Raw genomic sequence first — 24,877 nt, 5'->3', positions numbered from 1 at the left:
TTAGTTTTTTTTCTTTCTTTTTCTTCTTTATCAAAAAGCACCTGAGCTGCCACGACCCTCACCTAGCTAACCCACGGTGTTGCGTTGCCTTTCCCCTCGTTGGGAAACGCTCAGAAAAGTAAAACCCTTGGATATAGGAAATCTACCGCTACGTTTTTCGAAACAAAAATTCTGTGGGCGGCAGATGCCAAGAAGGGGGGACATACCAGCTTCTAAACAAGCTCGGTAATATTTTCTTTCGTTTTATTGTGTTCGTGCGCGCCCTTGGTGTAGCGCCAAGGTGCCGCTGAACACGAGCTGAACGAATGAATGTCGGTGCATTTTCTTCGCAGATGCTTTGTAGTCGAGTTAAAATCGCTTGAGCCTGCCTGGGCAATGGGCTGTCTCTTGTCGTGAGCTCCTGTGTGTAGTTTGCATGGGTTTGCTGCGTGCAAACGGCTCGTAGAAATGCCTGTGCGATGGTGAAACGAAAATTGTTATGACGATGTGGGCATCTCTGTTTGAAGCGAAAAGAAGCAAAATTGATTAAAAAGTACATTCGACCTGGTATCTGTATTTCCACTTTACACGCATGGACTCATGCCTTTGAAAGATTCGCGCCCTCGTCAGTCTCTCCGACATACTTGCTTCGATGCTGCTCCCTCACAAACTCCTCGATCTGGACGTCGTTCTCTGGCCGATTAGGAGGACCGGCTTCTCCTTCGTCTTCCACCTTGCCCTCTGGATTTGATCCGCCAAGAATGGGCACCGTGGCTGGAATGGCTTGTGAGACTATCGAGGGCATGTCAGTGCTGGATCGCGACGGATTGTAGACGAAGCGAATCATATAGCCATGGCGATTTTCTCGCATGTGTTGATCGCTGGCTAATCATCAGCATGGAGAGTGTCAGACAAGCAACTTACTCTTGTGGACAACCGTTTCGATGAATGATTCTCCTCCATTGCTGTTCTCACGAGTACGACTCTCATCTGCCTTTTGGTCGAGCTGCTGCTTGAAGTCGAGCTGCTCCTTGACTGGTGGCGCCTGCGACGGGCTGTCTTGATTCTTGGATGGCGAGTGCATGATGGCTATTACTTTTTCTACTTGGTCTCGGCAAAGGTCAAAGGGATAGAAGCATACAGATACTGGAAGCTGCAATGTCGACTGAGATATCTTGGCTTTTGCGCCAAAAAGATGTCATGGCCGGGACTTATATAGAGAGCTCGCCCATTTCCGATCTTTACGAAATGTGACGTCAAGTCAAGAGGCGATCAGTGCATGACAACTGCTGAAGACTCCCAAGGCCGCTAAAACAGAGGCCAAGGCTAGAGCCAAGGCCGTGGCTATAGCGCTGCTACGGTGGATGCATCTAGAAATTCAGGCCGAGAGACGGCGCTGATAAGATAAACTAAGCCGTCGCATTCTCTCTGCCCCAGATCGATCTGATTTGCAAGCCGAGATATTTTCTCCGAGTGACAACCTAGCGTATAAGTGGTGTGATTGTTGGCTTCTTCCTTTCTCCTTCCCTTCCTTTTATCTTTGATTTAGTGTCCAATTCGATATAGATTGATCAAACAGAGGCTATTCTGCGATAATGGCCCCGATTCCTCTCACTATCATCACCGGCTTTTTGGGGTCCGGAAAGACAACCCTCATTCTCAACCTCATCCCCCAACTTCGCGCCCAAAACCCGTCCTACAAGCTCGCACTATTAAAAAACGAATTCGGCGACCTCGCTATTGATTCCCAGCTGGCGTCCAGCTCAGCCATTTCCGGCGTGCAAGAGCTTCTCAACGGATGCATCTGCTGCAACCTAGTAGGCCAACTCGGCCCTGCGCTGGCTGAACTCGAAAAGACTGTCGCGCCAGATCGCATCATTATCGAGACGAGCGGGTCTGCTTTTCCGGCAACTCTAGCTATGGAAGTCAACCGAATCGCAAGAGACACGGGGAAATACGTGCTTGACGGAGTCATCAGCGTGATTGACGTTGAGAATTGGAAGGGATACGAAGATACGAGCTACACGGCCAAGATTCAAGCGCGCTATACCGACTTGATTGTGTTTAATAAGTGGGAGACGGCGGGAGAAGACCGCTATGAAGAGTGTTTGGATAGAGTGGGCGATTTGGATGTTGATGTGGCGCGGGTGAAGAGCGACAAGGGATCTGTCGACATGGGCCTGATATTCGGTGTTGATGGGGGTCTGGCCAAGGAGCTGACGGAGGCTGAAGTGAATGGCAACCACGATCACAATCACCAAACGAACGGCGATTCCCACAAACACGATCACAGCCATAGCCACAACCACCAGAGCGAGGTTGAAGTGCTTTCCGTCGAACTCAAAGGCGATAGCGGCACTGCCGTCTCAACAGACAAGCTGCTCAATTTTCTCAAATCAGCCCCCAAGGACGAGGCGTATCGTATCAAGGCCGTCCTTACCCTCTCATCTACGCCCAAAAACTCTGATCTCGACGTTCCACAGCCAGAGTCCAACCCGTGCGGTCGATATATTTTGAACTGGGCATTTGGCAGATGGACGTTTACCTCTCTGGCCGAGAGCGCAGAAGAGCATGCTTCAAGCAACGGCGTTGTTTTGCGACTGACGATGATATTGGGGCGGTACGAAAGCAATAAATGGAAGAAGAAGCTGGAAGCTGGCGGCTTAATAGATTTAGAAGGTGTGAATAAAGGGGAGTTGGTTGTTACGAGGATATTGTAGAAATGCGGGGTTTCTTTTTATATAGACGACGTTATGAACTTGAAGGGAATTAGATTACTGGGGATATAGAAGATAATTGCAGCTACAATGGGCAAATAAATGAAGAGCGAAAACTTTTGGATGAATAGCCCGCACCGATTTCTCATCGCTACCTGTAATAAATATCGATTGCTAAACTGTAGTCTTGTTCCACATTTTCTTCGAATCCTTTGCCTTCGGACTGTTGATATTCGCCGAAATAATGAGCCATCTCAGGTAACTCATAGTAGCCCACCGTCTCTGTCCCAGCTCTTTCTGTTTCAACTCTTTCTGTTTCAGCTTTTTCTATTCCACCTTCATCTTGAGAGTATACCGAGCTCGAAGTTGACAGCGCGGGGGTAACACAGCTATTCGTACTGCCTGTGAAGAGTGATTCTGAACCAGGCCTATTTGTTCCATGGAGATGTTCAAGACGTCTAGTGTCCATGTCGGATTCATCTTGGGAGTACACCGAGCTCGAACATGACGCCGGTGTAACACAGCCGTCAAACTCATCATCAGAGCACGTCAAGCTTGGACTTTGTGACGCAAGTGTAGCACAATCATTAGCATTATTTATGAAACAGGGTTTTTTCCCCTTGGCAGCGCATCCATCTAGCAACACAATTGGTGCGTCTGAGTCTTCATCTTGCGAAGAAGGGCTGGGAGAGAAGAAGTCGTCAATATACTCATCTTCGCCACTAATACGGTGCGATGGCGTTGCGTACTTTGCTTTGCATGAGTTACAGGTGGTATAGTTATATTCGCCTCCCAAATATCCCATGCAGAGGAGGCATACTGGAGGAGGCGGAGAGTGAATCTGTGGAGGTGAGGCGCAGGTTGGAGTTTGTGACCAAGATATATCTGGAGATGACGGTGTTGGGATCGGCGGAGAGTGAGGAGAATGAGGGACATAAACCGCTCTTCGCCAAAGAGCCCGATTCCGAGGAGTCTTGATGATTGGGCCCCCGTGCGCTCTCGCCTTGTAGGTGCCGTGGTTTTGTTCGTAAACGTTTCCTGTGGGATGAACGTCCGTATCAATTTTTGTAAGGGACTTTTTGGGCTTTTCCTTTGGAGGATATGAGTTGAGATGCGGTCTTGATGGCATTTTGATACGCATTTTCACGAGCAAAGTTGGGGGAGGGGGGCGTTGAAGGGTGGTTGGCTTTTTTTTGTGTGACGAGATTTTATTTTATCGAGTGATGCGATATGACATTTCTTATTGAAATGTGGGCTGTTGTTTGTTATATGGAACGGCGTTGTTATTGAACAGCGCTGTGTTCATTTTGTATGTTCTCGCGGTACAACTAAAGCGACAACAGGGGTTTGTTGTTCAAGCACGCACCTTTGGCATCGACCATATAAATAGAACATCAATGGTATCTTGTTCATATTAACACTGTTTTGTTTCAATTTGCTATTTATATACATAAGAAGAGATTAAATCCAAGTTTCCAACTTGTTACCCAGAGGTTCAATCAAAAAAAGACACACCCTTCTTTATCGATACGTGTAGTAATCGAAGTTAACATGTATCCTTTCATTCTAGATGCTCCTGCGTAATTGCGCTGCGACTTAAAATACAATTGCATAGATAAAAATCGCCTCACAAGCTCACAGTGACCGTCATGTTATTGCTCAGCACCAAAAGCGCCGGCGGAAGATCATGACACAGCAGCTCAACATCCGACAGATACTGAATCGTGCTGTCCACATTCATGTACGTCCCCTCATTGGGAATCGGTAGCGTGCTGAGAAGGACAGCCGTGTCTTTCGAATTCTGTTTCATCAGCTCGTTGAGAATCAGATGCTGCGCTCTGCTGGGCAAGTCGTTGAACGACAGCGCAACGCCCTGTGTAGAGTATGGAGCGCCTTCTGCGTTGCCCGACTCAGCGCCAGCTCTATACGATTGCACGAGATCGGGCATATTTAGGCTGACGTCTCCTTGGCCATGGCTGTTGGGATATTGGGACTCTCTCCGAGAACGGGATTGATAACGGGGTTTTGTTGTGCTCGCGCGTGAATAGTACGTTGGCTGTTCATGGTATGAAATCGCGCGTGGGCCTCCTCCTCCTACCAGATTTCTCCTGGACCCAGGTAATGGTTGCGACGGAACATTGAGTGAAGACTGTCGCGAAAACGATGGACGGTCCATTCTAGGGGTCGTAGGGCTTGAGGAATTTGTAGTGGCGAATCCAATCCGGGAGCTTCCCTCCTCTGTTGTGATTCTCATCTCCGGGACAGGCCGGCTTGAGAAGCGAGCGGCGGACGACTGTCGCGATATGGTCGGCCGGGGCGTTGAAGTGTCATCTTCCCCTGAATATCGGGCACTTGATGATTTCGCAGAGCTGCTTGGCGGGTAGTTGCTGCGACGAGCTTCGGACATGGCAAGCTGATCGAGATTGGGAAAGGATTCTATGCTCTTGATTTCCATTTTGAAGCTGCTACTCTGTCGGTTATTTGCTCGAGGGGTGGCGTCTAGATCTGGAGAAAAGACTGAATTGTACCGATGCTGGGCCATGGAAGGCGGCTGAGATCCAGACATGGTGCCATATGATGGAGTAATCGAGGCAACGCCGTTGTTAGAGTACATGTATCCATGCCCGGTGATTGTATCAAAAGAGCCATTTCCTCGCATCCCAGGAGGCGAAGGCTGCCCTCGTGAAGCATTCGACGATGGTGATTCGCGCAATAACGGGTCTGTCACAGATCGCACCGTACTTGAAGAGTCTGTATCGCTACTTGTTTCGTAATCTGAATCAGAGTCCTCAAAGACTTCTTCGTTTAGATGATGCGTGTGCATGCCGATGTTGATACCCATCTTGGACAGAGAGCCGATGTTCGGCTTCTTAGGCATGCCGGGAAGATCAAACACACTCGAGCGTCGTCTCCGGGACTCTGTTTCCTCGTGCGGATTGTAGACTCCTGGCCGTCCAGCGGTCGAAGTAATGATGTGCGCGACGTGTGTAAACTCCTGGCTATTCGTCATGGGCTCTGACTGTCCGCGGAAGTCTTCCAGGTCGTTCCACCATTCCTCGTCTCTCAATGCGTCGCCAACAATGATTTCACAGTCTATGCTACTGCCTTTGCCATTGATGATGCGCTCGTACGTGTCCAACTGGCCACATGCCAGCCAAAAGACGCAAACTTCGGCGTCGATGCGCAGTTTCTCAAGTAGCGCGCGGACTCGAGCCAACTCTTCTTCGACCTCGCTTTCGTATTCAACAAAAACCATGACACGCAGTGTATACGCTCGTTTCCAAGTGTTGACACTACGGAGAATGTGGCCTAGTTGTAGAATGAGCGTGTCTAGCAAATGTTAGTCATGTCTAGGGAGTTGCATTCTGCAATACGAAAAAGGCTTACAGGTGTCAAAATTGGAAGTCAGCATGTTCTTGCCATCGGATGAAACTTCAGCGGACATCTGGATGGGCCACATATCAATGAACCTCTTCGTGTTGTCCTCGTCCTTTCGAGGCGTCTCCAAGCCGTCAAATCCATATGCCACCGCTACATTCAACCGGTACATCAAAGTCAAATCCTCCAATGCTGTCATGTATTCTGTAGGAGACATCATATCCTCCGTACGAATTGCGTCAGTCGGTAGGAAGCCATCCATCAAGCGGGCGGATGTATCGCCACGGCTTCGTGTGTAGCCCCCAGCGTGGGGTCTCGGCGGGCGATTCATTTTGGAAGCTGGAGCCATTGGAATGTCTGGTACTCGTAGCCTATGACTGGATCTTCGTAGATCTTCCATGTTGTAAAATCCCAAAACCGCAATATTGGGCCGCATGCCTCCAAGGCCTGAGGATAAGATGAGATTTCGAATGCCCCAGGTAATCGACGGCGACATGGTTAACTGCACAAAGGCTTTGATCCTAGAAAAGTCTGATATGTAACGCGTCCAAGCCTGTTGCTGAAGTTTTGCCTCGTGGACTCCTGTGTTGAAATCATCTGTTACAATGACATGCCCCAAGATGTAAAGCGAGCCTTTCTTTAATGAATTGCAAAATTGGATCAATCTCGTCTGACGCCTTGGGTTATTGACAAGGAGTATGATTTGTGGTCTCCAAAACTTGATGTGCTCGGGCTTTAGTCTCAACAGATACTTCCGCACTTGGTGGTAGATGAGATTCTGTGAGACATCTCCCCAGTGTTTGGGCGGACATAGATAATGAATCAGCAAAAACACAAGGATGAGAGCACAAATTGCCGTTGAAGCGTAGGCCTCGTCGATAAAAAACATGGCTGCAGCAGAGAAGAGGCTTCCCAAGAAAGCCGTCTCGGCACTGAAGAGCTGAAAGCCAGGCCTAAAATTAGGAGCAGATCCAATTTTCAACAGGAAACACGCCAAGTTCATAACAAAAAAGGTCATCTGTTTTCATTCATCAGCTGCTTAGTATCGAGAGATATAAATTGGATATAGGTCTTGAGCTCCTGCTAACCTGATAGCCCATAGAGATGAGGGTGGCAATTTGGTTCAAGTCCGCAAAAAGGGCAACTTGAGCGATGGCGTATGTCAGGAATATGGCAAAGATTGGTTCATCACCAACTTTAGTTCCTCTTCCAAAGACAGACAACCCTGGAAGGAGCTTGTCCCGAGCGAGTGCTTGAAACAGCTTGGCTGATCCGATGACTCCCATCAGAGCCGAAAAGAAGGTAACAGCGCATTCGCCAGCCAGGATAATAGGGGCATATAAGCTTGTGATGGAGATGACGTTATTGTTGGCCAGGAAAGATTCGTGAGTGGTAGCCGCTGCCATGGAGAGAATGACAGTGAAGTACACGATGAAGGTTGTAAGAGTGGCCCATAGTGTTCCGTGTGGAATGGCTTTACTTGGGTTTCTCAAATCACCAGACATGGAAGCTCCAGCAAATATTCCTGAAGTCGCTCTGTAACCACTGATATTAGTACATGTGTTCTGCTACAGAGGAGAAGTGGAATGTACTCGCGGGAAGAGAACGCCAAATAAGTCACGAAAGGTTTTAAGGCCTTGGTAGCTGCTATCAGAAGCCCGAGGAGCAAAGTTTCCAATGAGCGTATCAACACTGATGCCCGTAAACTTGACACCAGCTGTAGCATCCTCAAACGGAGATTTAAGAACTGCTGACACTGGAATGCTCATGACAGCCACGGTAAGGATGATGAGCAGTGCATTTGACGCCTTTGCGAAAGTTGACGAGCCAAGTAAGCAGAGACATGTGCAAAGCACCAAGGCCGCTGTTTGGAGCCCGTAACCAGTCCAATATCCTTGAGGAAAGTCAGATCCCATGTTGAGTCGGATGCAGTCGATGAGACCAACTACATTCATGGCAGTGTTTAGAGCTTGAGCTAGATAGAACAAGATGCCAATAGAGCCGCCAAACTCGGGACCGAGAGACCTGGAGATTAAGTAATAAGCACCGCCGCCCTTGACTTCTCCATTCGATGCGATGGCAGAGAGGGAGAGAACGGTGAGCAGATCAATGCAATAGGCGGCGAGGAGAAGACCTAGTATGGCGACACAGGTTGGAACTGAACGCTGCAGATTATTTTGATTCCTGTTTGCGACTTACCTAGGATTCCAATGAAGCCAACCTGTCCGAGTATCTGGCCAAACCGGAGGAACATGAGAATGCTCAAGATGTTGAGGTATACGGGGATGTAGACACCAGATATGGTGCCGAGCCTGGCGCCGCCAGCGGGCTTTACGGGCTCCATGGCTATTGACAAAGAGCCTTTTCTCTCTGGTGTTTGATGAGGCATGGGAATATGACTCCAAAGGTAAAGCAGGTCGCGTGGCAAGAGTGCAAGTGTTGCCAACGAGCGAGGAATTTCCAGGGAGCCACCACCAGCCAACCAACCGGCCCTGGTGCCTTGCACGCCGCAATTGTCTTGGGTAGGATCCAACAGCGATCAAAACGGTAGGAATGAATCTTGCCCAGGTGCTATAAATCGAAGATGGGAAAACAAAAAGAAAACCGCAGTGTTATAACCATTCTCCACTACCTCTGGCCATCAACGGGTATAAGTGAATAAAGAGGCCATCAAAAAATTTACACAGCCCGGCACTTGGGGCAACGGCGTTAATATCAACATCTGAACTTTGCTACTAAAACCGTACACTGTAAAACGCCGTTTGAGATTAAGCAAATCAAGCAAGGCCGGCGTCATGCCAAGGGTTTGGGATCAGCGGCGGGGCTTGAGGAAGCGCGAGCGGCGATTCGTGTAAGAGAAGAGGAGACACGGAGAGCCATCGACGCCATCATGCCTGACATTTCCCGAGCAGATTTGCTGCCGAAATCAAGTTTGGGTGCATTTTGTGCATATGGACATGCATGCTCTGTCACGTAGAATGGCCCTCTTGTATGGATATTGTATGTACGATGGCGTATTGGTGCTTTGCATCTTGGGGAAGCAGCTTCTGTAGCGTTTTGCCGCTGCCTACAGTACATGTACGTAGAGTTTACACCGCAACGGTTCATTCAATACTAGTAGTACTTGGCATCAAGGCTCGGCACTCTAGCGGTATAGAATAAGCCCGTCGTACGCTGCTAACTCGTATGGAGAGTTAGTACTGGGCCACCGTTGGCCTCTATCGCGAGAAGCCACAGATCAGGTGGGAATCACAGGCTCCGCAGTAGCGCGATGGTGGTGTAGAGCATCGTCATCCCAGCAATGGCAAGACGATCTTCAGCCGGCGTGATTCGTGGGCGGTTTATGCCTCTCATCGTCTGGTAATTGGGGCCGTAATCAGGAATTGCCGCCGTAAGAGATGGTCACGATGTGCCATTGTCGATGATGGGGCTGCAGTATGCCGTCAACACCAGTTATTTTCTCTTGATTTCAAAAAGAAGCACCAGTCTACTTGAAGCCATTACAGCCTGATAGATCAATCGACACAGAGAAGCCTCCGAGAACTGCCAGGCATATGCGCGGCGATCCCTCTGGCTGCCCCGCCTCTAGGCGATATCACGCGCCATGACGGCATTCCGAGCCACCCCGGCACAAGGGATACCGAATCCTTCAGCTTAGAGCTGATGTTGACTCTGGTTTTGCAAGCAAATGAAGCGTAGCGTACATGAACAGGTATGAACGCATGTACCTTGATATAGAATTCCTAGGCCCATCTGCGCGGACAAATTCGGGGGGACAATCATTGTTAGTGCCGCATCGGCTCGTCCCGTGGTAATTAATCTTCATGTTGGCAGAGGAATTCAAACGCCCAGTATGACCGAGTGCATCATATATCTGCTACTCTGTGGCCACCTGTGACATGCGTATCGAGATCTGAGCCCTCTGGAGAACGGAGAAGAACGCGGGGAGGTGGATGGACAGATGCGGATGGACGGTGCGCTACACAAGCCTCATGTCCAGCAGTCATCTGGATGCGTGGTCAGCCTCGTGATAAAGCTGGTGACCGGCCGCTGGGAGTTTGTTTGCGCTGTGCGCAGCCAACGGGCGTTCGGTGTCATGGCCGCCATCCAATTAGGGCCATGTTCTCTCCCGCCCTTATCCGGAGGCGTGGTCTTGGGGTTGGACTTTGATGTCAAGGACTTTGACGGTTGACAGGAGACTGCGCATGCTCATATGTGTGGCTGCTTTGGTAATACTGTACTGGCAGCAAGCACAGCAGATATCGTGTACACTGTACGAGCGAGTCTCGTGTGTCAGTGCCATCTATATTGGACAGGACACGGCGTCACGGTAGGTAAGACGTGGGAGAATAAATCACAAGTAATGAAATAGCCTCTTTCAAGGTCTTGGATCACGTAATATCTCGATTGGTTCTGATATGAGACTGGGCGAATCAGGTCTGCCGCCTGCGTATCTCGTATTCCCGTTATCGGCCGTCACTCTTGACAGTCCTGATAAGCTTCCATCCGAGACATGCATCTTCATACCGCCCAGTAGATGCGGAACAGTAATGTGTATCGACATGTTGACGTCTGAATATATGTAGAGTTGACTGCAAACAAATAACTAGGAAATCAAACTTGCCCGCCAAAATTAAATTGTCTACTCTCTGAATTATATTCGGATGAGTTTACAAGTCCAGCTGCTGTCTGAGCTGACGGATTATCGACCGAGGGCCCCCTTGTGAAATACATAAACCCCTCCACACCATGCTGCGAGTGTGGCACCCGCCCTTTTTTCTTCGTTTGATATCCATGAGTCGAATCATGTAATTCGCGCGGCAGTGCTTGCGTGCTGGATGGATTGGCTAGAAACCGTCGTTGTATTAGAGTGCAGCGTTGTATATCAATATCAACAAGTGTGTTGTATGCATGCAAGCCCCATCTCAACTGCCCCTTCAAGCGCCGCCCCGTGCCAGCTGTTCAATAAGAGTCCAGCCTGCAATCGAGCCGATCTCTTGCTGTCATAGCGGACCTTGGCCGCCGGAGGCCCACTGCTGAGCCCACTGCTGAGCCCCCCTAGCACGTCTCCCTACAGTCCCTAGCAGTCCCCAGTACGTGTGGTCCCCTAACACAGTCACCAGACCGGAGCAGCCACTGCGTGGCCTGGCGCAGGCTGGAGCCCCGGCGATTGCAAGGGACATGATCGTACAGAGTACCTGGCTTGGCGCCGGAGCTGGCTGCGCATACAAGTACCTCGCTACCTGAGCTGCTCTAGCGCGGCCTCGTCCGTCATTAGTGCAGGACCTTTTGGGAACAGGCACGCACTCTCGTAGCTTCGGCCAAAGAGACCCGGGCAGATTAGCCTTGACTCTCTTTCATCCTCCATCTTTCAGCACTTTGTCCCGTCTCCTCTCCCAGAGACTCCCAATTGAAGCAGCATCGGCGGAGACAGACAAAGCAGCCTCAACGCAGCCTCAAAGCATCGACTCATCTCGCGTGTCTCGACCTTGAACGCCGCCGGCGCCTTATCGCTAATCTTGCCGCGCTCGTTTGTCACCGAGTCTCCCTCGCGCGGTTCGCATCCTTTCGGCTTGCCGACGCTTTTCAAAACAAAGCATCGATACTCTTCATCTGTATCAGACTCGATATGCGATAGGAGACCAAACCTGAGCTAGATCAAGCTTGAATATCACAGCAATCATGTCTTCGCCGTCGAGAAGCGGGATACCGCAGGACATTGCGAGATCCCATTCACCCAGCCTCTCCCAGCAGCGGCCATTCTCGTCGTCAGTGCCCCGAGAAGAGCTTACCGCGAGACTTGCCGAGCCAGTTCGAGCTGGGTCGCCCATGAGAAGCGGCTCGCCTCGTCCGGGATTCGCAAAGCCCGAAGGCGGCGATAGTCCAGCGTTTGCCCAAGGCCCAGGCGTGTCAGCCCTGGCCGCCGCCTTGTCCGACTCCCTGGGACAAACGCCGCCGCGACACGGCACTCCTCCAGCCCGCGTCAGCACACCGCCGGTCCGGCCGTCATCTCCCGGAAGAGGCCGCTCTGCTACACCGACAAATTATGGCTCCTTTGACTCGAGAAGCCGCATCGGGGCGGAGAGCACCGGGCCCTACGAGGACCCGGAGATTGTCAGGAGGCATTTGGTACAGCCCAGTGAAATGGACAACCCCACGTCAGAGGCTTCGTCAGAGACTGGCAAGGGCAAACAGGCGGCCGATTCCGGAGCTGGTACTACCGGCCTGAGTGAGGAGGAATTCTCGAGTCTGCGTCTGCAGGGCGGTGATGTGACACGGGGGATCTACAAGTGGGCTGAACAGGCAGAGGCCAAGACGAGGATGCAACGCAGCAAGAGTTTTGACTACTCCAGACCCGAGCCTGAAAGCGATACCCTTGACATCAACTCCATCAAAGTGCCGGGAGGCTTCCGAAGGAATCACCTAAGGAGAAACGTCATCAGCCCGTCTGGACACCACGAAGATGGCTATGGAGGAATCGATTCCCCGGGCAGCAATCAGCGACCCCTATTTACATCAAGCTTCCTAGAATTCTTGTCCATCTATGGCCACTTTGCCGGTGAAGAGTTGGAAGAAGACGACGAGGCTCTCGGCCCCAACGAATACTTTGGATCTGGCGAAGACAACGGCGAAGAAGAAGACGAAGAACCGATGGAGGACAGCGCTCTGCTTGGCCCCTCGAAAAAGAAGCGCAGGAGAAAGGTCCGTGGCGGCAGTGGCCAGAATAGCCAGATGAATGCCGCTCTGCTGCTGCTCAAATCCTTTGTCGGAACTGGTGTCTTGTTCTTGCCGCGTGCCTACCTCAACGGTGGCATGATGTTCAGCAACCTTGTCCTTATTGGTGTGGCGATTCTAAGCTACTACTGCTTTGTTTTACTGGTTACGACACGACTTAATGTCGATGGCTCGTTTGGTGACATGGGCGGTATCCTATATGGTAAATGGATGCGAGCCATCATCCTTGCCTCGATTGTTCTCAGCCAGATTGGCTTTGTCGCCGCCTACATCGTGTTTACATCGGAAAACTTGCAAGCCTTCATCTTGGCCGTGACAGACTGCCAGAAGTCTGTTAGTATTCCAGCGTTGATTTTCTTGCAGATGATTGTCTTCTTGCCGCTTTCTCTCATCCGAGACATTGGCAAGCTCGGCTTTACGGCTCTGATTGCGGATGCCTTTATTCTGATAGGACTCGCGTATCTCTTCTACTACGATGTGTTGACGCTCGCCGCCAATGGTCTCGCCGACATCATCATGTTCAACAAGAAAGACTGGACGCTCTTCATTGGTACAGCCATCTTTACTTTCGAGGGCATTGGTCTCATCATCCCCATCCAGGAATCGATGAAGCAGCCGGAAAAGTTCCCCAGGGTCATGTTCCTTGTCATGATTATCATCACTGTCCTCTTCACCGTCATGGGCGCCATCTCCTACGCTGCGTATGGATCCGAGACGCAAACCGTTGTCCTCCTCAACCTGCCGCAGGATAACCGCATGGTGAACAGCGTGCAGCTGCTCTACTCGATGGCCATTTTGCTGTCCACTCCGCTGCAAATCTTCCCTGCTATCCGTATTGCCGAGACCGCGCTGTTTACGAGGAGTGGCAAGTACAACCCCTGGATCAAGTGGCAGAAGAACATCTTCCGCTTCTTCTTGGTGGCCATGTGTGCTGGCATTGCCTGGGGTGGCGCCGACAACCTGGACAAGTTTGTGGCTTTGGTGGGCAACTTTGCCTGTATCCCCTTGGTCTACATCTATCCTGTAAGCAGCCCCTTTCCTTCACTTTCCCCTCCCCTTCACCCCGTATTCAATGCACAATATACTGACTTTGTCCATCATAGCCCCTACTCCACTACAAGGCAGTCGCACGAAACAGGTTTTGGAAATACTCCGATATTGTGTTGTGTATCTTTGGTCTCATTGCCATGGTTTACACCACCAGCTTGACCGTTATGAGCTGGGCCAACTCCGAGCCCAAGCTCCCCGGGTACTGCGACCGAAGAGGCAACTAAGCATGAACCTGAGCCGAATGGTGAGAGATGTGGAGAAGTTGGAGAGAGTGAGGAGCGCAGAAGGTAGGGGGGTTTATCTCAACTTTTACTTGTTTTGTTTCTTTTATTCGTGTTTTCTTTCGGGCATTGGGATAGCAAATTGGACGAAAGGCATTTGTTTTGAGGTTACTATTCAGATTGCAAGGGATTTATTGTATAGAGAGGAGGACATGGTTTCTGTATTGTGTATTTAGGCATGGGTGATTTCACATAGAGATTTCCGTACAGACAGATATCGAGGGGGGGAGGATAAGATGGTAGCGACTTTTGCAGCATATTGTTTCTAACTAATACTACTACATATTCTGGGTACATGTTATGTCAACAGTTGATACGTGACGGTGCTTTTACATCGTTGCAGAGAATCCGCTACAGCCAGCTTAGCGCCGTGGGGCCGCTCCGTGGTGGAGATTTTTGCTGCCGGGCAGAGGCAAGAAAGTGCCAAAAGGCCGCATCTCGGTCTCCGAGATTCGTTGCAACTCTCATGCAGCGATTACTACTGATTCGTTCCCATTCGCCGTCTTCTGGCGATCCTTGCATTGCCAATGGAGAGCGTCGGGATTAGTATCATCACCACTGCGAGCCCGTCGTGACTTGTACATGCCGAATTACCGCCCTTGTTAGAATCTTTTGTTCTTTCTTTCTTCTAGATTTAAAAACATGTCGAGCGCTGGCATCCGTCTCTGCCACTTCTCGCCAGTATGTCGATGCGAATAATTGCCCACCCGCCGTTGAGGCTGCTGCTGCCGTCATCATCGTCGCTTTACCAGATCCCCAGAGCCTGGCCATCTCGCACCAACAACCGCCTCGTCCCGGCAGCGACAATCGCAAGCCGAAGAAGCATCGCCACAAGAGCTGCGCGGCCGCCTCCGTTCCCCGTCGTGTCTGCCTGTCCGTCGCCGACATGCGGATGCGCCGACACGCCGGCCATGCCAGACGGGCTGGAGATTGACCACCAGAACCCGCTCAAGGGCGTCATGGCTGGGTATTCGGAGCATGTGGTGGTGTGTACGGGCAAGGACGACTGGTTGTCCAAGATTGAGGATGAGAATAGTGGCGATAACCTGGCGGCGGACTTGAAGGAGCTTTTCGGACGAGGGGGGAAGTATACGGATGTAAGTGAAGTGAGGATGGGAAGCTACAAGTTGCTTGGGTTTGGAACTACAGTGCTAATGAGATGCGCATGGACAGCCGTTTCACCACATTTCTGTCATCAACTCTTCGTTTCCGAGCTCGGTACCTCCTCGAAAGGCAATCCAGTCGACGTCGGCCTACCTGTTACCGTCCTTCAAATACGTCCCTTTCCTACCGCGCGTGTCATTCGACAGCGTCAAGGCCCTCGCAAAGGGCTTTTTATTACCGGAAAAGCTGCACAGCGCCCACGACGGACTGTCCCCCGTTCACCGCGATCGACTGACGCGAAAAGAGGCATTTCAGGGCCTGTTGCCCGGCGTGCAGGACGTCAAGGACGTGCTGGTGCTGATATGCGGCCACGGAGGACGAGATTTACGATGCGGCACAATGGGACCTGTGCTGAGGACAGAATTCGAAGAGAAGCTTGAGATGGAAGGGTTCCACGTTGCCAGGGAGGCGGTCCAGGTTGGGAGTCTGGATGGCGAGGAGGTCAGGAGGATAGAAGGGAGCAGCAGCCCGGAGAAGAAAGTGGCGAGAGTTGGACTGATTAGCCATATCGGAGGACACAAGTTTGCTGGCAACGTGATCATCTACGTCCCGCCCGGATTTACGAATGACAAGGGCGAGAAGCACGCTTTGGCGGGATGTGGGATTTGGTACGGGAGGGTAGAGCCGAAACATGTGGAGGGACTTGTGCGGGAGACGGTGATGGAGGGACGGGTGGTGGAGGACAAGTTTCGGGGAGGGATTGATGCACAGAGGCGGATATTGAGGTTGTAGAATGATGGTTTACGACGGGGGGTGAGACAGAATGAGAGTATCAGCTGGATTATAGGATACGCATTTTTAGTGAGACAAAATACCTACGGGTTAGATAGATTATGAAACACACTTTAGAGCATGACCAGCTGAACAAGAGACAAAGTGACGGAGCTGCTGCGTGTAAGTGCTCGGAAGCAGAGACATCGGGACCTGCAGCCATCAGCACAGGTACCTACGCCCTACATACCATTCCGGCGTTTGGACGGATCGGCAACATGCTCGGACAACTGCCTGGGTTAGGCAGCTTTCTATCTAGTAGTATTCGCATGTGATTTACCCCGGTTTTGCCCAGCTAATAGCGAGCGATGCTGCTGAATCCCGCCGCAAGCCCATGGACCACTGTAGCCGCCCGCCCCATGTCTTGTTGCATGCCATGCCGCTCTTGGCAGAATCCATTCCGACTCAAAGTGGGCGTCTTACAAGTGCCGGGTCTTGCAGCGTGAAACCACTCACTCACTGGCTTACGGGGGGAGCAGACAAACATCACCACTGGCCATGGCGCTACCGACCGACTGACTTTGTCTGTGCTAGTGTCTGAGATATCAAGCCATGCTCGTTCCTCTCGACCCACCTTGTGTCCATGCATCTGGCTTGATGACTGCATGCGTCGGCGAGTTGTGTGTGTGTGTGTGTGTGTGTGTGTGTGTGTGTGAGCGCTGCTTATACTACAGCAGTCGGACCACCCGAGCTTTGGATTTGTTCGGAACGCCGCGAGTATATGAATGGCGAGGGGTCCTGTGCTCGTGATACTGTAAATAGCTCCCTTTTTTTTTTTTTTTTTTAAACCGTCTTGCTGCCGGATCCGGAGTTGAATCGCTACCCACGCCAAAAACGGCCTGTGACGCTTTCTGCTTTCTCTTGCCTAGATAAAGAGATCACTTCGTTGGCCTTGATCTTTTCCTGCTCTCTTTTCAGAAGAAAAACCAATTGTCTCAGAGATTTAAAGGGGTGGGAAGCAAAGCTAGAAATCACAAAGGGGAACAACGGCAACAGACAGATCAGAATGGCCTCTGCAGATCCCCTCAACGGACTCAAAGTCTCCATCAGCCAGACAAAGGCCTCGCCGCCAACCATCATCGCCACCGTCAAGAACAACAACTCGCACCTCGTCACCATTGCCGAGTACCAGTCGCCCTTTGACCAGCTGATCCTCGAGCTGGGCAACCTCGCCATCTACCCGGGCTCCGGCTGCTCCAGCTCCGACAGCGACAGCAGCGGCAGCAGCAGCACCATCAGCGAGCCGCTCGACTACCCGACGATCCGCCTCAAGCGAGCCTGGCCGCCGCCAAAGGAGACCATGGTGACGCTCGGCCCGGGCGAGAGCCAGACGGCCGAGATTGTGCTCCGCGACCCGGTGCCGCTGCGGCGTCTGGGCTCGTCCGCCACGGTCAAGCTGAGCGGCCAGTGGATGTCCGTCTGGAGGCGCCGCGCCGAGGACATTGACGAGGCGGACTGGGACGATGTTTCGAACCCGGATGAGTTTTCGGGCCAGTATGAGTCCAACAGCTTGGAGATTTCGATTGCTTGAGTGTCTTTTCTATCTGGGGGGTTCTTGAGGGGAGTTTATTCTATTTTCAGATTGTAAAAAAAAAATGATGGAGAAAACGGAGAATTGGCGCTTTTTGCTTTTTATTTCATGTATATTTAGGAGAGCATCATTTTAGGAGAATGGGAATTGCATCTTGGTTCTGGCTTTGCTGAGTTGGCAAACTACTATATGGGAACACGTGACTCGCCTTCAACCTCTGGCGCTTTTTTCTCTCTTATACACCTGTGATGATTTGTTTTTTTCATAGCAGCCTCTCATCATTGAATTCAGCTCCCTTGCATTCTAATTGTTCTCTATTTACAAAAGCCAACTTGTTCTCATTGTCTCAAATCTACTCAATTTCCGAATGTCAAGCCGGGGAGCCGTCCTCTGGGCGGCAAGGCTTCACAAAGCTCCTCTCACAAAAGCCATAACACGAACAGCACCACCCTCCATACAATGCTGCTCTCGACAATACGCCACGGCCACCACTAAATCCCACCCCAAACGATCAAAAACCCTCCCCATTCTCATCACCACCGCCATCCTCGGCGGCTCCCTCATCTACTACTCCACCACTTCCTCCAAGCCCACGCTCCTCAACGCCGACTACTTCGCCCCTTACACAATCACCTCCCGCGAAGCCGTCTCCCCCACATCATTCGTCTTCACAATCTCGCCTCAGCACCACAACCCTTCTCTGCCATATCTCGCCCCCGGCACATCCTCATGGCGCTACCCCCAGTGGTCCGTCGAGTTCAAGCAGCCTCAAGTCCAAATCGCCCGCCACTACACGCCGCTGCCGCCTCTCGAGGGCGAGGATCCGTCAGATGGAAGCCTCAGATTCTACGTGCGCGCCATAGGAGGCGGCGAAATGTCCCATTACCTTAGCCGTCTTCGCATAGGTCATGATGTCTGGCTACGAGGACCGCATGTTGGGTTTGATGTCTTGGCAAGACTCGGCAGCATGAAGAAAGTCGTTTTCCTGGCTGGCGGAACAGGCGTCGCCCCGGCAATGCAAGTCGCGCAGGCAGTGTTGGATCAAAGCTCGGAAGCACAGGTGGATATCCTCTGGGCAATCAGAAAGAGACAAGAGCTGCAGCGTGGCAATGGCCCAGCGAGAAAACGGCCATCGTGGTGGCAATTCTGGTCTACAGATGGTAACCAATTGGTAGAATTGGATTCTCAGCTACAAGATCCCAGCCCAGTGGCGCGGCAGCTCAAAGCCATGAAATCAACATACGGCAAGCGGCTGCACATACAAGTCGCCATTGACGACGAGCAAACACAATTCCGCGAGTCGCATGTCCAAAACGCAATCTCATCAGGCAATCACCAGGGTGTCTCACCCGTCGCCACTCCCGGATGCCGTCTGCACGACTCGTCAGCGCTGAAACTGGCACCCGAATTCGAGACACCTGCAACGGCAGATGACTGCAAATGCGGCGCTGGAGCTGGGAAAAACCTCTTTGTGGTTTCCGGCCCGGATGGCTTTGTTGCTCACTACTCGGGACCCAAGAGGTGGCTTGGAGGACAGCAGATTCAGGGGCCGGTAGGGGGCGTAGCGGGACAGCTTCAGAGAAAGTATCCGAGCCTTGCAAATGAATGGCTCGTACTGAAGTTGTAGCGTTGTCATTATGTAGAGTCAAATGTATAAACGGAATTATACAACGGCCAAAAGCCCAAGACATGTACACTCATAGATATGCATTCATACACCAGGATCACAAAGTGTCGAGAATTGAGTGTATTGAATCTTCAAATTTCTTGGCCCAAAGTAAACAACAGCAACAACAATAACCATCCATGTGCCTACTACATTGCAACGCATAACAAGAAAATCGCTCAGTCGCCAATACGCCACATCCCCCCTCTTCGCTTTTTACACATCTCAAACCAGAACTAAAAAAAGAAAACAAAGACAGAAGTAGAAAACATCACCTGTTCTGCACCTTTCTATACGAAGGCGGCTTCATCGTCCTCCTAATTAACTTTCCTGCATACGGTGGGATCAAAGAGATGGATCCAATGGCCAACACGCGCCAGACAAATCCCCTTGGAAACCATTAGCTGTCGTCCTTACCAACAAGAGACGAGGGAAACATACCAAGTAATTAAAAATGCGAGGTCGAAATAGTCTCCCAAAAACGGCAGCGATCCAATATAAAAGATAAATGTCCCCACAATGCTGAAAATCATGATGGGGTGCCACGTCGTGATTTCAATGGCCACCATGAGAAGCTCGTTGAGCACGAGGACCGTGTAGCTGACGGAAACCATTCTCGGGCCGTCTACTTCTGTGAGGATCTGTGAGAGGCCCTGGATCATGCCGCCCTGGTAGACTGACACGAATACCCACACGAAGAATGTACGATAGGACAGAGAAGCGCCAGAAGTGAGTTCCTTGTAAAGCTCGGGGTACAAATTTGCCAGGTCCTCATCCACGTCCTTGTCTAGTACGAGTGATAGGACGGGAGCCGCAGTATAGACAGTGGCATAACCAACCATTAACCAATTCTATCCCACGTTAGAAGCAGAACAAAAAAAAGAAAAAGGATATAGCGTGAAGGATGGATGTTTCTACATACCTTGTACAATCCCTCGGGCTGAAACTTCAACGCTATGCTATACATAGTTTGGCAGACCGCAATAATGAGACCACGATGAATGACAAATTGGGCTAGTTTTGCACTGCGGTTGTAGCTGTTTCGCCCATGCCAAACCAACAATTTGACCAGATGGCAAAACTGCTCAATAGAAAAGTCGGCCGCCAAACTAGCCTGCCGGCCCTCTTTGCCAACGATACCAACTCCCACGTCGGCGGCCTGAATCATGGAAACATCATTACCACCATCGCCAATGCAGCAAACCCGCTTCTTCGTGTACTCGCGGATGAGCTTCGCCACCTCAGCCTTCTGTGTGGGCGAGCATCGACAGGCAACCACGGTGGGTAGCATAACGGCAATGGAAATAAACTCGATGCGGAAGTGAGTCAGGAACAATGCGAGACTCTCTCCGTCAATCAGCAAGCAGGCATCCGTTTTGCTTCGCAAAAAATCCAGATGCTCCTGGGCGTTGTCCTTTCTGTTGAGCTTTTGGACAGTGTAGATGTACTGGCCTCGTGCGACCAACTTCGAGCTAATGGCCACGCACCTTGCCGTCTCGACCTTGTCACCAGTGAGCATCCAGATTTTGATACCAGCGTTTCGCAGCAGTTCCAGCGAGGGCTTGACGTCTTTTTGCAGCTTATCCTCAACACCAGTCACACCCAGCAGTTCCAAGTCGCTCTCAAGATAGCGCGAGACAACCCGCTGCATTCCCGCATCGCGTCCTGTGATGGAAAGAGAAGCCTCGTGGTACTGAGAAGCGAACTCTTGATACTGCTGATGTGAAAGCTTCTTCCGCCCAACAACAAGAGTTCTCAATCCCTCGCGCGCCATGTTAGCCGTCTCTTCGTCAAGCCAGTCGTTTGCCGCCACAATCGGGCTCATGACAGTGTCTGCGCCCTTTTGATAGAACCAGATCTCGCCATTGCCAAGGCCGGGGTTGGCATCGTGCACGTTTTCGAGGAATTCAACGACGATTCCCATGCGCTTGCCTTCGGATGTGAATGGGAAAACATCAAGTATTCGTACACGGACAACAGGCCTTCCAGTCTCCGTCGACTCTAGCATCATTCCTTTGCGGTCACGGTATGACAGTTTGAGGCCTACAGATTCGGTCCATCGAACAATTGCAATCTCATCTGGAGACGACGCCTGATACGAGGTCACCTCTTTGCCGTCTTCAATCTCTGACGTTGGCGTAACATTGTGGCAGAGCGCGAGCGCAAGGACAGCATCTCGCACACGCGAACCAATTTCTCGCCGTGTACGAGTAGCTCCTATGTTGACCGTGTTGGACATGGCGGAAGATGGAGTAATGAGAACGCTCTGAGACGCGGGATCGGTGGTGGGCTGGATATAAAAGGCCTGGCGAACATATGACTGGACTTCGTCCATGGCTTCGTTGGCATATGAAACCGTTCCGATGTGAATCTTCTTCATTTCCATGTCATTCTGAGTTAGTGTGCCAGTTTTGTCGCTCAAGAGATACTCTATTCGCCCCAAATCTTCTGGGATGGTGCTCGTGCGAACGACCGCCCCTGGAATACCTTTATCTCGCTGTATAAACCGTGAAAATGCGCTTTTGCCCATGTCCAGATTTACTCGGAGGCTGATTGGAACGATGGTTGAGAACAAGACCAGAAATCGCATAATTTTGATGTACCAAGCGTTTTCGCCACTCTTTTCAAAGCCTTCCAGAGCCACCAGTATGACGGACAAGGCAAGGGTGAGAGCGCAAAGGATCTTTGTTAACGAGTTGATCTCATATTCCAAAAGCCCAGTTTTTGAGCGGGAGGGAGAGGTAGACAATGCAGATCGAGTTTGCGGACCAGTATATAGTATGGCTGCAAAGGTGGTACCCTGAGATGCAATGACGGTATTCGCCCAAGCCGTATTGTCGATGGAGAGCGCAGCCGACTTGGAATCACTGCTGCCCTCATTGTCAGCCAGGGCTTGCTGGCTGGTCGCAGCCTGTCTAGTGGGCATCAGCTCAACCGTCCCGACGAATTCGTTGACTTTCCTGTCGGGTTTGCCAGCTGTTATGCGTAGGCGGACAAATTCTTCCAGAGAAATACTTTGGGTTAGCGGTGAGGCTAATCTGAGCTTCCAATCCGTCTCTCCATCCAACTGGTCAGTCCTGATGAATGTTTCTCCAGAAGGACCGCTGTTTGCATGATCGTTCTGAGATGGTATTGGCTCAGGTGCTTTTCCTTTGGCGCTAGAGCTAGATTCTCCCTCTTCAAATGCAAGCAGCGTCTCTTCCTCCTCTGGCTCGGTGGCTTCGTCCGCTGATGGGTTAGTTGTAGTCCCCTCGGTAGAGTGACATTGCAAGATTACCACATCAGCTGGAACTCGCTGCCCTTTGGTAAGTTTGAGAACGTCTCCAACTCGCAGGTCTTTTGACTTGCGACTTATTTCTTCAACAACAGAAGTCGGCTGATCTCCATCCTCATTATCCTCCTGGATGTCGGTGAGGTCATGACGTTCGCCTTGTACTTTTCGAGATTTGCGCCTGATCGTCTCTGACTTTAACGGCCTGCGCGGCTTACTATTTCTGGTGAAATTCCCCGGTTCTGAAAATCGCAGTACGTGGTACTCCTCTGAGTTTGCCTCGTTATCCCTTCTCCGTCTATCAATATCGTCGTATGCCTCTTTGCCCATGGTAATGCAAAGAACAAAAGCCAGTGGGGCAATATAGGTTGACAAATAACCGATCCGAAGGGCTGGTATTATCTGTGATAATGCGACCAGCAAGAAATACATGTTGAAGAAGAAGGAAAACTCGTTGTACAGAGTAACGGGAAGAAAGGTAAACGCCGTGTACTTGGCATTGGAAACAATGTTGGTCGGGAATCGAGAGGTTTGGATGGAGCCCACTGCAATCATTCGTGCAGATAACGGATCGTCTTCTTCCTGCTCTTCTGGTTCCTTGTCCTTGGGCTTCTTCCGTGACATGAAGCTTGGCAGTAGTCGACGTATGGAGCCAAAGCGCCTAGTTGGCGGCGGTCTTCGACTCGGCGAACCCTGATCTCCCAGCAACGGCGCATCGTCCTCCCCGCTCCCGCCGGCTTCCGACCATGGATGCCGAGCTTCATCGTGATCTCCTATTAGGTTTTGTTGCTCAAGCTCGTCCGAGTCTTGGCGATTCCGACCGAGGTCTCCATATCCACTATCTCGCTTTGTGCGCCGCAGCCCACCCATACGCAAGTTCCTTAGAGCTATCCTTGACGCCCTCTGTTCTTCAGCCGGGGGGTTTTGCTGCAGCTCTCGAGCTGGCTCTGTTGAGATGGGGTCGAGCTCTTGGATGTCGAGGTCGAGGTCGGAGTCGGAATCGTTGGACGGAGACTCGGGCGGCTGGTATGAAGGTGAAGGAGGCATCCCGCCTCGAGCTGATTTCGGGGCCTCAGTGGTGTGTAACGTTCTGCGAAAGCTGCCGCTGTGGCCGGATGCTCATGCTGCACACTCGAGCAATAAACAGACGAATTAAGCAAGCCCTGAGAACGAGCGTATGATTTATGACGGTCGATGGGCGAATGCGGTGGGAAGCATTATTCGGTCTGTCAGATGTCTCCCCAGATTGCCCAGACGGGCCGTTTATGATGACAACTGCTGGTGTACGCTTCAGCAGCGGAATCTATGGGCCAAAAATGTATCTTCTTCTTTCAAAACAATGGCTGCTCAAGCTGTTTGTTCGTTGTAGCTCGGAGGGAGCCAGCGCCGGTGCTGGTTGGCTGTATCAAGTCTGTATCAGACACAAGGGATACGTAAGGCTCCGCGCTAATTCCCGGAGCCAGGGGACTCGGCCGCATCAGAGCCTTGGTGGGGCGCCGAGCAGCCACACGTGCGCTACGAATCGTGCCTAGCGATCGCTGGAGCTGCGTAGGTAAGCATTGAAGATGAAGCATAAAGGTGCGTCTATGCATGCACGGATGCTGCAATCGCACATGTGCAGAAGCCGAAGTCGCCATCACATGATGCAGATGGGAGCCTGAAGGGCGGGTATCTGAAAGGACAGCTTGAGAATCTGCAGGTGAAGCACTACTAAGGTACCCAAGGTATTGGGCACTCGGCAACCTGGGGGCAACTCAGAGACTCGCGCAGCTGGTTGTCACTACCAAGGTAGGTAGGTATTACGACTTTGAGCAACTCTCCAAAGCAACACAAAACATCAATAGCAGGAGCTGTAAACTAAGCTCGTCACATGAAGATTTTCCTCCAGTTGGACTACTGGCTACAGTACCTAGGTACGCATCTACTGTTATTAAAGTTACGGCGTACGTGTCATCATCGACAGGCACGCAGCGCATCCTTTGCCTGCGCATGTGCCCGCATCCAAATGCTACATCCAGACGTGGCGGTACGACCTGTATCCTGCAGGCGACTTGCGATGGGAGCATCGACTGGACCGAATCACTGCCTGCGCCGATAAGACCTTCCTGAAGAAGGCTGTCGCATCTAGGGCTACTGCGGGGATCGTTTCCGTGGCACAGGGATGGCGTATAGTGAATGCAGGTAGGTGAATCGCGGGGCTTTGCCAGTTGACTCATGGAGGGCCAGAGCTTTGTTCATACAACGACTTGAAATGGACAGATATCTGGTACATGTCGTACAGAGTATTAGCAACGTAGTGGAGAATGAAACATGGCCTCAGCACGCCGGTAGCCA

The 24,877-nt window shown here is 51.3% G+C and overlaps 9 protein-coding genes across 10 annotated transcripts; 5 read left to right on the top strand and 4 right to left on the bottom strand.

The window, feature by feature from the left end:
- Nucleotides 1-577: 577 nt before the first annotated feature.
- TrAtP1_011480 (uncharacterized protein) lies at nt 578-1,063 on the bottom strand (the record flags this gene model as incomplete). The annotated part of the gene is made up of 2 exons (XM_014084615.2): nt 578-771; nt 904-1,063. The coding sequence occupies 2 exons, from the start codon at nt 1,061-1,063 to the stop codon at nt 578-580; spliced, it is 354 nt and encodes a 117-aa protein (XP_013940090.2).
- Nucleotides 1,064-1,574: 511 nt separating this feature from the next.
- On the top strand, nt 1,575-2,699 carry TrAtP1_011479 (uncharacterized protein; the record flags this gene model as incomplete). Its single annotated transcript, XM_014084614.2, has 1 exon — nt 1,575-2,699. The coding sequence occupies one exon, from the start codon at nt 1,575-1,577 to the stop codon at nt 2,697-2,699; it is 1,125 nt and encodes a 374-aa protein (XP_013940089.2).
- Nucleotides 2,700-2,847: 148 nt separating this feature from the next.
- Nucleotides 2,848-3,825, bottom strand: TrAtP1_011478 (uncharacterized protein; the record flags this gene model as incomplete). Its single annotated transcript, XM_014084613.2, has 1 exon — nt 2,848-3,825. The coding sequence occupies one exon, from the start codon at nt 3,823-3,825 to the stop codon at nt 2,848-2,850; it is 978 nt and encodes a 325-aa protein (XP_013940088.2).
- Nucleotides 3,826-4,106: 281 nt separating this feature from the next.
- TrAtP1_011477 (uncharacterized protein) lies at nt 4,107-10,471 on the bottom strand. Of its 2 annotated transcripts, XM_066115129.1 has the most exons (5): nt 8,274-10,471; nt 7,671-8,208; nt 7,163-7,610; nt 6,084-7,092; nt 4,107-6,026 (listed from the first exon to the last, which is right to left on the bottom strand). In XM_066115129.1, the coding sequence occupies exons 1-5, from the start codon at nt 8,461-8,463 to the stop codon at nt 4,324-4,326; spliced, it is 3,888 nt and encodes a 1,295-aa protein (XP_065971227.1). In that variant the 5' UTR covers nt 8,464-10,471; the 3' UTR covers nt 4,107-4,323. The 2 variants fall into 2 exon arrangements, with proteins under 2 accessions (XP_065971227.1, XP_065971228.1); XM_066115130.1 differs by having other exon boundaries at nt 7,163-10,471.
- Nucleotides 10,472-14,434, top strand: TrAtP1_011476 (uncharacterized protein). Its single transcript, XM_014084612.2, has 2 exons — nt 10,472-13,832; nt 13,913-14,434. Exons 1-2 carry the CDS (start codon nt 11,757-11,759, stop codon nt 14,081-14,083), a joined length of 2,247 nt encoding a protein of 748 aa, XP_013940087.1. The 5' UTR covers nt 10,472-11,756; the 3' UTR covers nt 14,084-14,434.
- A 174-nt stretch (nt 14,435-14,608) lies between these two features.
- On the top strand, nt 14,609-16,246 carry TrAtP1_011475 (uncharacterized protein). The gene is made up of 2 exons (XM_014084611.2): nt 14,609-15,237; nt 15,314-16,246. Exons 1-2 carry the CDS (start codon nt 14,824-14,826, stop codon nt 16,034-16,036), a joined length of 1,137 nt encoding a protein of 378 aa, XP_013940086.2. The 5' UTR covers nt 14,609-14,823; the 3' UTR covers nt 16,037-16,246.
- An 835-nt stretch (nt 16,247-17,081) lies between these two features.
- TrAtP1_011474 (uncharacterized protein) lies at nt 17,082-17,606 on the top strand (the record flags this gene model as incomplete). Its single annotated transcript, XM_014084610.2, has 1 exon — nt 17,082-17,606. The coding sequence occupies one exon, from the start codon at nt 17,082-17,084 to the stop codon at nt 17,604-17,606; it is 525 nt and encodes a 174-aa protein (XP_013940085.2).
- Nucleotides 17,607-17,973: 367 nt separating this feature from the next.
- TrAtP1_011473 (uncharacterized protein) lies at nt 17,974-19,233 on the top strand (the record flags this gene model as incomplete). Its single annotated transcript, XM_014084609.2, has 1 exon — nt 17,974-19,233. One exon carries the CDS (start codon nt 17,974-17,976, stop codon nt 19,231-19,233), a length of 1,260 nt encoding a protein of 419 aa, XP_013940084.2.
- Nucleotides 19,234-19,339: 106 nt separating this feature from the next.
- On the bottom strand, nt 19,340-24,092 carry TrAtP1_011472 (uncharacterized protein). Its single transcript, XM_014083447.2, has 3 exons — nt 20,195-24,092; nt 19,714-20,123; nt 19,340-19,661 (listed from the first exon to the last, which is right to left on the bottom strand). Exons 1-3 carry the CDS (start codon nt 23,588-23,590, stop codon nt 19,544-19,546), a joined length of 3,924 nt encoding a protein of 1,307 aa, XP_013938922.2. The 5' UTR covers nt 23,591-24,092; the 3' UTR covers nt 19,340-19,543.
- Nucleotides 24,093-24,877: the final 785 nt, after the last annotated feature.

The sequence above is a fragment of the Trichoderma atroviride genome, chromosome 6 (genome assembly GCF_020647795.1).
Source record: "Trichoderma atroviride chromosome 6, complete sequence".
Taxonomy (NCBI): Eukaryota; Fungi; Ascomycota; class Sordariomycetes; order Hypocreales; family Hypocreaceae; genus Trichoderma; species Trichoderma atroviride.
This window is presented reverse-complemented; position numbering and strand designations above follow the sequence as displayed.